We start from the raw sequence: 13,762 nt of genomic DNA, 5'->3' as shown, positions 1-13,762 counted from the left end.
GGCAGAACTGGCTTTAGCTACTATGCTCCTATTAAATGGAATGAATTGCAAACTACTCTTAAACTTCAGTCAATCATTCATCTTGGTGATTTTAAATCTCTTTTGTCTGATGTTTTTACTGATTATTGTAACTGTTTCCGTTAGTGTATTTTGTGTTGCTTGATATTTGTGAATATTTCTTTGTACTCCGGCCTCTCTTGTAAAAGAGATATTAATCTCAATGAGACTGCCTGATAAAATAAAGATAAAAAAAAAAAAAGAAATCGTAGGCTACAACAAGCACACCATTATAGGAATCATGGCAAAACTACATAAATGTAACTTTCAACAACTATCAATTATTTTCGTTGAATTCGTCAGTTTGCTTAAATTGAGTGTCCTTCATTCTTTCAAACATGCAAACATGGTCATCGGCAAATAATAGGCAATGCCTCAAATCTCTTGCTTCTCTAGTTAGATGGCTTCTTTAACATCTCTTTCAAAATAGCATTCCTTCCCACACTGGTTTGAAAGAGGTCAAAAAGAATGCTCTCGAAAGAAAGGCACACAAAATGTACTAGCTCGTGGAAAGAGAACTTTTGTAAATGCTTTTTAAGTGGGTCCTTTTATAAATTCCAAGTCCAAGGCACTAAACAAGCTGCAGTAGCTCAAATAAGACCACTCTTTGTTTTATCTAAACTCTTTGACTGCCATTGATGATGGTAGAGGTTCAATCATGTGGCTCTTTTCACCTTTCTGCTGTTAATTAAAAGGTATTTATCACTAGTAGACGTCCATTCCATTTGAGGTGGGAGGGGAATTCACTGCCATTTCATTGCCATTCATTTTCAATGCCATTCATTTTGAGGTTCAGCTTCCACTGTATAATGTACTCATCTCTCCCAGTCGATGTTTACTTTTTTGCACTCAAGTACAAATTTCCATACTTTTTTTTAATATCCAAACAAAACAAAAAAAATCCCCTTTTTTCTTCTGATTCACCTTTCTTCTGTATTGCACAGTGTTAACGTATACGGAATGGATGAATTTTCACATGGATGAACACCAGAGGTGTGTAGAGTAGTCAAAAAATTTACTCAGGTAAGAGTAGCGTTACTTCAGAATAATATTACTCAAGTAAAAGTAGTCGTCCAAAAAAATGTACTCAAGTACAAGTAAAAAGGCATTTGGTGAAAAAAATACTCAAGTAATGAGTAATATTGTGAGTACCGTATTTTTCGGACTATAAGTCACTTTTTTTGTTTCATATTTTGGCTGGGGGCGCGACTTATACTCAGGAGCGACTTCTGTGTGAAATTATTAACACATTATGATATCATTTCACATGTTATTTTGGTGTTTTGGCGTGACACTGATGGTTTTGTAAACTTGTTAGCATGTTCTTTATGCTATAGTTATCTGAATAACTCTTAATAGCTATGGCCACGTTCGCGTTCTGCCTTTGGATATGTGTGTTCAATTGTATTATTGACTTTTTATATTGAAATGCATGCTTTTAGTTTGTGGCGCTTTCACGCCCACGTGGGGGCGCACCCACACTTGTTTATGTGAAGAAGAGCGCTCACACGCAAGAAGAACACGGTCAGCTATGTAGCTGTGAGTGAGTGGGCGAGTTAGCGAGAGAGAAGCACGGCTGCGAACCTACGTTCATTGTTTATGCTTTTAAAATATTTCTACAGAGGCAACGCCTGTGTGTATCATCTTTTTCTGTTGTTGTTGTGTGTTTTCCACCCGCGATCGGACACTTAGAGCCAGTTGTGTGGTTGTTTGAACGATGTGCTAATGCTAGCGAATGCATGCTAACCGTTTATGTCATTGCTGTAAGAGCAACTAATGATCATTTATTTAGGTTGATGCGGACCTGTTTTGTATCAAGGACCAAATTGATTCAGCAGATTATACGGACGTCCAGAATCGTCATTTGGGAGTTCGCTGTATAGCCAGGACCGAGCCATAACGTCCTGATGAGGACAGTATATTCGCATTTCGTTGTTCATGCACTGTACACTGACCATTTATTCAGCATGTTGTTCTCTATTGTATTTTTATATTAAATTGGCTTTCAAGATGACATATCTGTTCTATGTGTTGGATTTTATCAAGTAACTTTCCCTCAGAAATGCGACTTATACTCCGGTGCGACTTATATATGTTTTTTTTTCTCTTCGTTGAGCATTTTATGGGTGGTGCGACTTATACTCAGGTGCGACTTGTAGTCTGAAAAATACGATAACTGCTTATATATATATATATATATATATATATATATATATTTTTTTTTTTTTTTTCAAACAACGGTATTTTTTTTCTGTGCATAAAGTTATCTATATGGACTGTTGTTATAATGATACTGTACAATAACCCATTACATAACCACATTAAGCCAAAGAAATACAAAAAAAATAAAACTAAATAAAAAAAACATTAAATTCTGACTAGAGAAAAAAAATTACATAAACGAAGCATTATTCATCCAAAGGACATGACTGCCCTCTGGTGGAGAAATTATCCTAGTTTGAATAGTGAAGCGTTCTTTCATAATTACTATTTTGAAATTAAAAGGATCATATCTCTGGTTTTCCGTGGTCAATCGGTGCCAAATAAAAACTGGGAGAGAAGTTAAATTCCGAGATTTGAGTCATGTTGAGGGCAGCGCTCTATATCAAATACTTTATTTTTTGCAGTTTTTTAAAGACACCACATGATTAAACAGGCTGGCATGAAGATAGAACAGCATGCTTGCGTCTGATTGATATAATGGAGCCAAGTGATTATTGTTGCGACGTCTCATTTATGAAACCGGTAGAGCTACCCCGGTAATACACCAGGCACGGCTCTACTCTTGGCTTCGCTGCCAAAAAAAAAAAAAAAAAAAAAAATCTAATACAGTGCCTTGCAAAAGTATTCGGCCCCCTTGAACCTTGCAACCTTTCGCCACATTTCAGGCTTCAAACATAAAGATATAAAATTTTAATTTTTTGTCAAGAATCAACAACAAGTGGGACACAATTGTGAAGTGGAACAAAATTTATTGGATAATTTAAACTTTTTTAACAAATAAAAAACTGAAAAGCGGGGCGTGCAATATTATTCAGCCCCCTCGCGTTAATACTTTGTAGCGCCACCTTTTGCTCCAATTACAGCTGCAAGTCGCTTGGGGTATGTTTCTATCAGTTTTGCACATCGAGAGACTGACATTCTTGCCCATTCTTCCTTGCAAAACAGCTCGAGCTCAGTGAGGTTGGATGGAGAGTGTTTGTGAACAGCAGTCTTCAGCTCTTTCCACAGATTCTCGATTGGATTCAGGTCTGGACTTTGACTTGGCCATTCTAACACCTGGATACGTTTATTTTTGAACCATTCCATTGTAGATTTGGCTTTATGTTTTGGATCATTGTCCTGTTGGAAGATAAATCTCCGTCCCAGTCTCAGGTCTTGTGCAGATACCAACAGGTTTTCTTCCAGAATGTTCCTGTATTTGGCTGCATCCATCTTCCCGTCAATTTTAACCATCTTCCCTGTCCCTGCTGAAGAAAAGCAGGCCCAAACCATGATGCTGCCACCACCATGTTTGACAGTGGGGATGGTGTGTTCAGGGTGATGAGCTGTGTTGCTTTTACGCCAAACATATCGTTTTGCATTGTGGCCAAAAAGTTCAATTTTGGTTTCATCTGACCAGAGCACCTTCTTCCACATGTTTGGTGTGTCTCCCAGGTGGCTTGTGGCAAACTTTAAACGAGACTGTTTATGGATATCTTTGAGAAATGGCTTTCTTCTTGCCACTCTTCCATAAAGGCCAGATTTGTGCAGTGTACGACTGATTGTTGTCCTATGGACAGACTCTCCCACCTCAGCTGTAGATCTCTGCAGTTCATCCAGAGTGATCATGGGCCTCTTGGCTGCATCTCTGATCGGTTTTCTCCTTGTTTGAGAAGAAAGTTTGGAAGGACGGCCGGGTCTTGGTAGATTTGCAGTGGTCTGATGCTCCTTCCATTTCAATATGATGGCTTGCACAGTGCTCCTTGAGATGTTTAAAGCTTGGGAAATCTTTTTGTATCCAAATTCGGCTTTAAACTTCTCCACAACAGTATCTCGGACCTGCCTGGTGTGTTCCTTGGTTTTCATAATGCTCTCTGCTCTTTAAACAGAACCCTGAGACTATCACAGAGCAGGTGCATTTATACGGAGACTTGATTACACACAGGTGGATTCTATTTATCATCATCGATCATTTAGGACAACATTGGATCATTCAGAGATTCTCACTGAACTTCTGGAGTGAGTTTGCTGCACTGAAAGTAAAGGGGCCGAATAATATTGCACGCCCCACTTTTCAGTTTTCTATTTGTTAAAAAAGTTTAAATTACCCAATAAATGTTGTTCCACTTCACGATTGTGTCCCACTTGTTGTTGATTCTTGACAAAAAAAATTAAATTTCATATCTTTATGTTTGAAGCCTGAAATGTGGCGAAAGGTTGCAAGATTCAAGGGGGCCGAATACTTTTGCAAGGCACTGTATGTAGAATAAAGAGGAAAAATGTAACGACTCTTGTGTAGCCCAAAGTAGTGGGGTAAGAGTAGCGTGTTTTTTCTTCACAAATCTAATCAGGTAAAAGTAAAAAGTATAGCTTAGTAAAACTACCCTGAGAAGTACAGTTTTCTCAAAAAGTTACTCAAGTAAATGTAACAGAGTACATGTAACGTATACCACCCACCTCTGATTAACACAAGGCTTAACTCTTCACATTGATGTGGAACCTAAATCTTAAATAAGGTGTGTTAGCACCATAAATAAATTGATATTTATAGGCAAGGCAAGGCAAGGCAAATTTATTTATGTAGCACAATTTAACACAAGGCAATTCAAAGTGCTTTACATCACATGAAGATCATAAAAATCACATTTAAATCAATTCAACGTAAAAACCAAGACAATCAAAATAGGAAATAAAATTATACATAAAAATCGCATTCAATCACAAATAGAATAAAAACAAAGAAATAAAAATAAAACAAAAACTACTACTACTGATAATAATTGAAATCAGCAATGGAGATAAGCACAAGAGGAGTAGAAATTAAGTAGATTGAAATATATAGACAGTGATGGATATGCAGTGCTAAACAAAAGCGTTTTTAGCCCTGATTTAAAGGAGCTAACAGTTTGAGCATACTTCAGACGTTCAGGTAACTTGTTCCAGAGGTGAGGAGCATAATAACTAAATGCTGCCTCACCCTGCTTGGTTCTTGTTCTTGGAACATGCAGGAGACCGGTTCCAGACGACCTTAGGGGTTGAGATGTCTCATAGGAATCTAACAAATCGAGCATGTATTTTGATACAAGGCCATTAAGTGTTTTGTAGACGAGCAGTAGTATTTTATAGTTCATCCTTTGACTCACTGGAAGCCAGTGTAGCGATTTCAAAACCGGTGTAATGTGGTCCAGCTTCCTTGTATTTATGCGGACTCTGGCTGCAGCATTATGTACCAGCTGCAGCTTCCTGACTGATTTTTTATCAAGACCCGTAAATATACCGTTGCAGTAGTCCAATCTGCTGAAAATGAAAGCATGCATAAGTTTTCCATGTCTTGTTGAGTCAGATTGCCCTAAATTCTGATTATATTTTTTTAGCTGGTAATAAGCAGATTTAGTGACGAACTTTAGATGGCTATCAAATTTTAGGTCTGAGTCAATAATTACGCCAAGGTTTCTGACTTGATTTGTAGCTGTAAGTGACATTGTGCTATGGTGCCTGCTTACCTTTGCCTATTTGATGTTTAAAGGTGAGACACTGCAGACACTTAGCAGATATTTGCCACAGCAGGCAGTTTGTCAACAGGAAAATAATGTGCTTTTTAATGTGCTGAATAAACACTTTTGAAATTGCTGAACTGTGATTTGGCGGAAAACATTCAGGTGACTTGAAGTTCCGCTCTGGGACCCCCAATTTGGCTAACTTTCAAAATTGTCTGATATGCATGTGTGATACATCATTGGAAAGCTTAAAATCTCAATTTTCTGGGGGAAGACAAATTTTGGACAGGAGGGAATTTTTAAAAAAATGTTTTTTAAACAGCAAAACCCTATCTGGAGGTGAGAGCACGCGAGAGCAGAATTACAGACACCATGACTTCAATGACATATTATCGCGTACTTACCTTGTTTCGATCCAAAAACTCCATGTAACATGTATCACTGAGTGTCAAGACACAGATGTGAATAGCCACGGCTGGATTTTTGGGGGTTTTATGGGTGAAACATGGTAATATAACAAGGGTCGCGATGCAGAAATCGCAGACATCAAGGAGTGGTCGAGATTTTCTTTTTCATATATTTACCTTTTTAAATGTGATTTTTCAATTTTTCTTTGTTTTGATTGATTATTTATCATCTAACATATCGGCGAAAATGCGACAGTAACAAAAAAAAAATAAATACAATGAAGCGATAGTTATTAGGGAGATATCCGTGACTTTTTTACAGACGCCATTTTTTTCATTGTGACAAAATTTGTTTAAAAGTTTAAAATAAGTGAGTGAATAATTTTTTAAAGACGTTTTTTGTTTTTTGAAACGAAATATGAGACATCAATTAATGATTCTAAGCTAAAAACGACAGAAATTTTGAATCATAAATATAATTAATTACCTTCGTTTTATGGCTGGGTTGAAACAAAAGCGGTTGCGCGACGTCTGTAAACAGGGGTTTTCAGGGTAAAACGGACAAACTAAAAATTAGTTCGGGGGCTTAATGCGCAATAAATCTGCTATGGCAGCATATAGACATATTGTTCTATCAAACACAACAGTTTTTTTGGCTTAAAATGCAGCAGTTTCTTTTAAAGAGGAGTGCAAGAGCAGAAACTGCTTTTTCAGTCTTTTCTGTGTTTTCCTTGCCTGGCACCGCCAGACTATTCTCCCTGTATTTTTCAAACACTGTGAGAAATAGTCTGGGACCCAGTCTATTAACGTCCTCTCGAACAAGTATAAAATCAATCGTCCAATCAGATTCGTTTATTTGCGTGACGTGTTCTTAAAGAGTAACGTCACTCTTGCGCACCGAAAGTCGTCTCTACAACAACACAGATGGCGAATGGGAGAGCCGAGAATATGTTCCAATCCGCGGTAAAACCAGTTTTAAATGACCAAAAACACATCGACACAAGTCAACAGTCAACATGGCTCGCGCTAGCCATGTTGAATAAACATCTCCATTCTCCGCTCACGCTAATTACTTGTCGCTTTAACAATGTCACGTCTGCCCGTCGCTGATTGGTCCACTCCGCTGTCTGTTTGCTGTGGCTTGCTCCGCCCTCGGAATTTGATCCGCCGGACGGTCGCCAGACTCAATCGCTGGAACAGCGGTGAGTCTGGTATACCAGGCAAATGTTTTCCACCATATGTATGTTAAAAAAGAAAACTACTAATGTGAAGAATTTAGATACCTTTTTTAATCACATCTATTATTGTAGGGAGCCCTGGTTACAACATAGTTCTGTTTCCAAGTCAGCCAAATTTGTATTTGGTTTGGAATATTAAAGTAGTAGCAATGTCAGTTACTGTATATAGTCATTATAGCATTCTAAGACAATTTATGTCAACAGTCTATATTGCATAATGTGTCTGTTGCTCACAACGGTATGTAAATCCCCTTCATTTTTGAGGTGTTTAACCCTTTCATACACAAGCACGAAAAAACACACATAAAGACAAACCACTTCTCCTACATGCATTACCTGATAATGGCATGCTGTGGGTGCATCAGCTTGTCATGGTCGAGTGGGTGACCTAATACATTAGATGGAGCTCACTGTAAGGTCTTTAAGTAGCTAGGATCAGAAGCAGATACACAGCTAATGGAACCTTCTCTACAGCGCGACACTAACATAGCAAAAGCATTATTGAAATGGTGTTGAAAAAACACACACTCAAGCATATTTTACCGTCAGGGGAACTAAACCCAAGATGTCCATTTTTTAAAAACATGTTTTATTTGCATGTTGGTATTTTTTATTTTTTTTAATACATAATAATGATTTAAAATATGCTCTGATTATTTATTCTATTGCATTAGTTTTATGTACTGTATGCAGTATATGTACTATATTTATATATTTTTATAATGTATTAATCATTCATTCATTGATTTTTTTAAATTTACCGTAATACGGTCTTTTTAGGCCCCGATTATAAGACGGTGTTTTTTTGCATTGAAATAAGACCAAAAAAGTGGCGGTCGTCTTATATTCAGGGTCTAGACATTAAATACCCATTCACGACGCAAGATGGCGCCAGATATCATTGAAGCGAATGCTGAACTTGACTCCCCTGGCCAATGTGAACCCCTTATGGTTAATGCAGTTATTGCAATTTTGTTGTTTTATCACAACAGATTGGTTTAATTATATTTATAAAACCAGAAGCCATTCATTACGAATGTGATTGCACTTTAGTTTACATATTTAAATGTTCAGATATTAAGATTTGAATGAGTCAAAACGACATGCTTTTTCTCTCAAATATATTGTTATAATTATTTGTTTCATCCATACTGTAATTATTTTCCGTATAAAAATTAATTTGGTGTTCAAATAGTTTTTTTTCAAACTTGAGTCTTGAAAAAGAGGGGGTCGTCTTATAATCGGGGCCGTCTTATATTCGGGCCCATATGGTATAATTTATTTATTTACTTATATTTGTTATCAGGTGTAGAATTGACACGTAGAGTGCGCACGTAGTCTTCATCATAGCCCACAGCCTGTCGTGTGCTGTAGTACACTAGTGCTCGTTTAAAAATCACATTCTTTTAACATCTCATTAAAAAAACAGGCTCTAACCAGTAGCGCTAGCAATATGCTTTATACCCATTCCCCTTGGTCGTTAATGGAAATATGAAGGGCACGCTCCATAGTAAAATAATATGAGGATATGATGATCAATACGATGCCATTAGTGGTTTTCCACTGCACAAAGTACACATTCATACGACTCCATTCAGAGATGCTCTTATGTAATCATATTTGAATTGTGTGGATTTTATAATAAATGTCAGGCTTAACCTTGTATCCTCAATAATTTATTAGTTTCGACCAGAAGGAGCCATCAGCGTGGGTGGCACATATAAGTATGAGTGATAGATACATATCAAATCTTAAATTGTACAAATCCTGAAATTATATATTTGAAAGGGATTGGGATGACAGCAAGCTATAAAAAAAAGGTCGGGCAGCGGCGGGATTAGGGTTAAAAAAACAACAATAAAAATGTTATCCCAGACAGTACTGCAGTCTTTCGAGTGCAGCTTTTGTTATACCTGCATCTCAAGCAGATTTGTTGTATTTGTGATCCTGTTTGTTGCATTTGTGAACTATGGGATTTTTTGTGCTTGCTTGTAGTTTTTCTTTCACACATATAATTTACCTGAGCTTTGTTTCTTTGTGTCTCTTGACACTGCTGTATGTTCGATCCAGAATAAGCAGGACGTGCTGTCGAGGCATTTCGACCTCAAAGGCAAAGAACCAGAGAAGGGGGTACTGATGTCCTACACCATTACCGACCTGAGAATCCCCCTTTCTTATGAGGTCCTACTGGCTCCCATCACCACCTACAGCCCAGGGGAAATTGCCACTCGCACCATCCAGTACTCTGAGCGTGAGTCCTCACAAAAATTCATGGATTTATGGAAGGCAAACACCTGTCTCTCAGTTGTTGTTGTTTTCCAACAGTATAATGCGAAAAGTTCTTTTTTAATCTAGTTTTAAATGTCGTTTGTTTTAATCATATTTCTGTATTTGTTTATTAATTTATTTACAAATTCTGACCTGAAGTTGCAAAACAATGTTCTCGTTGGTGTTACATTTTTATCATCATGAAACATTATCTAGGTGACCTTCAACACTATAAGTGTCATACAAGTGAACCCACAGCTCTAAAATCATAAGACACAAATATTTACTTAATATTTAAGACAAACGTAATGCAACGGTGATTCACGACGCAGACATTTCTTATCTTCTTTTATGAAAAGGGAAAAATCAAACGTTCACATAATACTCTAGTTCTCAGGCATTTTGAAGTCAAATTTGATTTTGTCTGACTTTCAAAACACATTTTTGTAAAAATTCCATATAAAAGTAAGGTTGAATTTAGACCATTTTCTTGAATGTTGTATCTCCATATTAACATTTTTTTTATTTTTTTAACAGCATACACCTACCCAAGACCCTCAGGTGAGCCCTCTCTCTTTCAGCTACCACATTCCATCTTAGTCCTCATCCAAAACTTGTTGCTGTCAAATGATTGATGACTAAATGGCGAAATAAGCAGCATTTCTCCCGTCTTCCTCCTAGTAGCCAATTTTCTTATTTTGCTGCAAACAACTTTCAACATTCATTTGTAAAGAATTGGGATGATACATTCTGATTGCTTCAGGAAACAGGGTGTTTCATCCTTTATATGAAAAACTAATAACAAATTAATTGAATTTGTATTTAGTCGTATTTTCGATGCCAGAAATGAAGGGTTGGGATAAACTATAGAATATAGACAATTGACATAGATAAGTATCTAGACTCACTTTTGTTAATTATGAATCGGTTGGCAGTAGCATCAGAATCACTAGTTAATGAATTTAGCAGTATTACTGTATTATTATTATCATCATTATTATTGTTATTATTATTATTATTATTATTATTATTGTATTTACCAGAATATAATTATTTAGTTTACCAAGACATGTTGGACAAATGTAATTTCTTGATAAATCCTGTATGATAAACTCGCAATGGTCACTTTCTGTTGATTTTGGTTCACTTCTTGTTCATTTTTGGGCAATTCCGGGTCACTTCTTGTTCATTTTTAGGGCTATTGTTGATCTGCAAACACTGTGGACCAAATTATTTAGCAAATGAGATTTAAGTCACTTTACAGCCAAACAGGATCTCAGATAGGTTTATTTTACATTCTTATCGTCATACAAAATCCATGTATTTAGGACTTTTCAAGTGATGACTCACATGTAAACATAATCACCATCGCAATAGCCCGAAGGAATTGTGGATACAGTATAACTGACATCTCGAGCAAAGGTGGGAAAACTGAAATACGGTACTCATATCTGATTGACTAAAACAGTTTTTGAATTTAAAAAATGTCTGCTTACAGAACGTTATCAATATTATAAACTAGAAATGTTGGCTTTAATAAATGTTTTTCTTCACCATTATATACCAGAAAAAAATCTCAATTATAAACAAGATTTTTGCTGCTGGGAAAATAGGATCAAGGTGTTGTCTTGTGCTTTACAGTGAGGAAAATAAGTATTTGGACACCTTGTGATTTAGCAAATTCTTCAATTTAAAAATGATGGGTGGGTTTGAAATTTGCATGCTAGGTGCTTGCCCAGAGTGAGAGACAATCTAAAAAAAAAAAATAAATAAATAAAATAAAAAATAAACAGAAATCACGGTGTATGATTTTTTTTTTTTTTTTAAACAATGTATTCATATTATACTGCTGAAAATAAGTATTTGAACAGCTGAGAAAATCAATGTTAATATTTGGAACAGTAGCCTTTGATGACAATTATAGCGGTAAAACATTTCCTGTAACTTTTCACCAAGTTTGCACAGACTGCAGCACGGATTTTGCACCACTGCTCCACACAGATCTTCTCTAGATCAATCGAGTTTCTGGACTGTCACTGAGAAACTTGGAGTTTCAACTTCCCACAAAGATTTTCTCGTGAGTTTGGCTGGCTAGGACCCTACAGAACCTTGATATGCTTTTTACAAAGCCACTCCTTGGTTATTCTGACTTTCTGCTTCGGGCCATTGTCATGTTGGAAGTCACGACCCATTTTCAATGCTCTAACTGAGGTAAAGAGATTATTCCCCAAAATCTCACCATACACTGCCCTGGTCATCCTTTCCTTAATACAGTGCAGTCATCTAGTCCCATATGCAGAAAAACACCCCCATGCTTCACAGTCGGGATGGTGGTCTTGGGATGGTACTCATCATTCTTCTTCTTCCAAACACTCTGAGTGGAATTAAGACTAAACAGTTCCATTTTGATCTCATATGACCACATTACTTTCTCCCATGACTCCTCTTGATCATCTAAAATGGTCATTGGCAAACTTAAAACAGGCCTGGACATGTGCTGGTTTAAGCAGGGGAACCTTTCGTGCCATGTTCTTTTTAAACCATGACGTCTTAGTGTATTACCAACAGTAACCTTAGAAAAGGTGGTCCCAGCTCCTTTCAGGTCATTGACCAGCTCTTCCTGTGTAGTTCTTGAGTGATTTCTCACCATTCTTAGGATCACTGAGACTCTACGAGGTAGATCTTGCATGGAGCTCCAGTCTGAGGGAGATTGACAGTCATGTTTAGCTTCTTCCATTTTCCAGTAATTGCTTCAACAATGGATCTTATATCACCAAGCTGCTTTTCAATTGCCCCGTAACCCTGTCCAGCCTTGTAGAGGTCTACAATTCTGTCTCTGGTGTCTTTGGACAGTTCTTTGGTCTGGACTATGTTAGGAATTACAGTCTTCCTGGTTGTATGGGGTGAACAGGTGTTTATGCAGCTAACCAACTCAAAAGGTTAAAAAGTCAGACTCAAAAAGTCCACCTCTACTTCACTTACTCGTTGGAATTTTTAAAGGCGACTCACAGGTCTTTGAGGCTCACAATTCTAGCTATTAGACAGGTGTTCAAATACTTATTTGCAGAAATATAATCCAAATAAACTGTTTTAAAAAAAATCATACAATATGTTTTCTGGATTGTAATCTTTAGATTGTCTCTCAAAGTGGACAAGCACCTACCATAAAAATTAAAAACCTGGCTATAATTTTAAAGTGGGAGGACTTGCAATATCGCAGGGTGTTCAAATACTTATTTTTCCTCGCTATAAGTAATGTCCTTATGTGAATTATATGAACTTGTTATATCTCTTTATGTGGAAAAAGGGTCTTATAGATGAAGGTGTTTTTATGTCTTAAATTGACGAAACACATGGCAACTATTCGGAAAAATGTGTTAATTCTTTCAAACAATATTGGATTGGTTTTCACTGACTGCTAAGAGCCAGACTATTCTTACAAACATATTATTCCGGTTATCATCCATATTTTTTGTTTACGTTCAACTTTGTTCTCCTGAGGTCCGACCTCATAAACTCTTCCAATCGCTGATCTTTCCAGGTTTCCCCAAGTGTAGCATTAAAGTACATTAAACCCACATCTTATTTCAGGTTTGTCACATCTCCCCCTTTACGTTAATATCCTCAAAGCAACTCAAATGTACTGTATCTCAGTCTCCCCGTGTGTATTTATCAGCCAGCTAAACGCTCTCTGCCCTCTTTAGTGAGACATGCAGCATTTGCCTGGCAAGGGTGTCACTCAGCTCTGCATGCAATTAAAAGAACAACAGATTGGAGCAGACTGTGGGAACAACAGTGCAAATTGAAACAAGTGTGTGTTTTAGAGCAGGGTGTGAAGAGTAATAGATTAGCTTCCTGAAACAATAATACACGCCACCTTGATCGGGAGTTGCAGATACAGTAAGTAAATTGGGCACTTGGATCTATTGAGTAAAAATACTGTTAATTAACTGAACGGATGAACAACTGAGCCAACATTACAAACATAACCCAAATTTTAATGTCAATATATGTAGGCGCAAGGTCTTTATGGGGTTATACAACCCTAAGTAAAAAGTATGGAATCACCAGTCTTGGAGGAGCATTCACCCAG

General features: G+C 37.0%; 1 protein-coding gene across 5 annotated transcripts in view; it reads left to right on the top strand.

Annotated features, from left to right (window-relative positions):
* Nucleotides 1–13,762, top strand: part of LOC130925492 (MAM domain-containing glycosylphosphatidylinositol anchor protein 1) — a 347,692-nt gene that overhangs the window by 268,725 nt on the left and 65,205 nt on the right. For all 5 annotated transcript variants that reach the window (XM_057851332.1, XM_057851333.1, XM_057851331.1 and 2 more), the window contains 2 exons: nucleotides 9,472–9,652; nucleotides 10,207–10,230. In XM_057851332.1, the coding sequence (XP_057707315.1) occupies nucleotides 9,472–9,652; nucleotides 10,207–10,230 (205 nt within the window). The remainder of the gene's footprint in view (nucleotides 1–9,471; nucleotides 9,653–10,206; nucleotides 10,231–13,762) is intronic.

This window comes from Corythoichthys intestinalis, chromosome 1 (genome assembly GCF_030265065.1).
Source record: "Corythoichthys intestinalis isolate RoL2023-P3 chromosome 1, ASM3026506v1, whole genome shotgun sequence".
NCBI lineage: Eukaryota > Metazoa > Chordata > Actinopteri > Syngnathiformes > Syngnathidae > Corythoichthys > Corythoichthys intestinalis.
The sequence above is the reverse complement of the archived record's forward strand: the minus strand, read 5'-3'. Positions and strand labels throughout refer to the sequence as shown.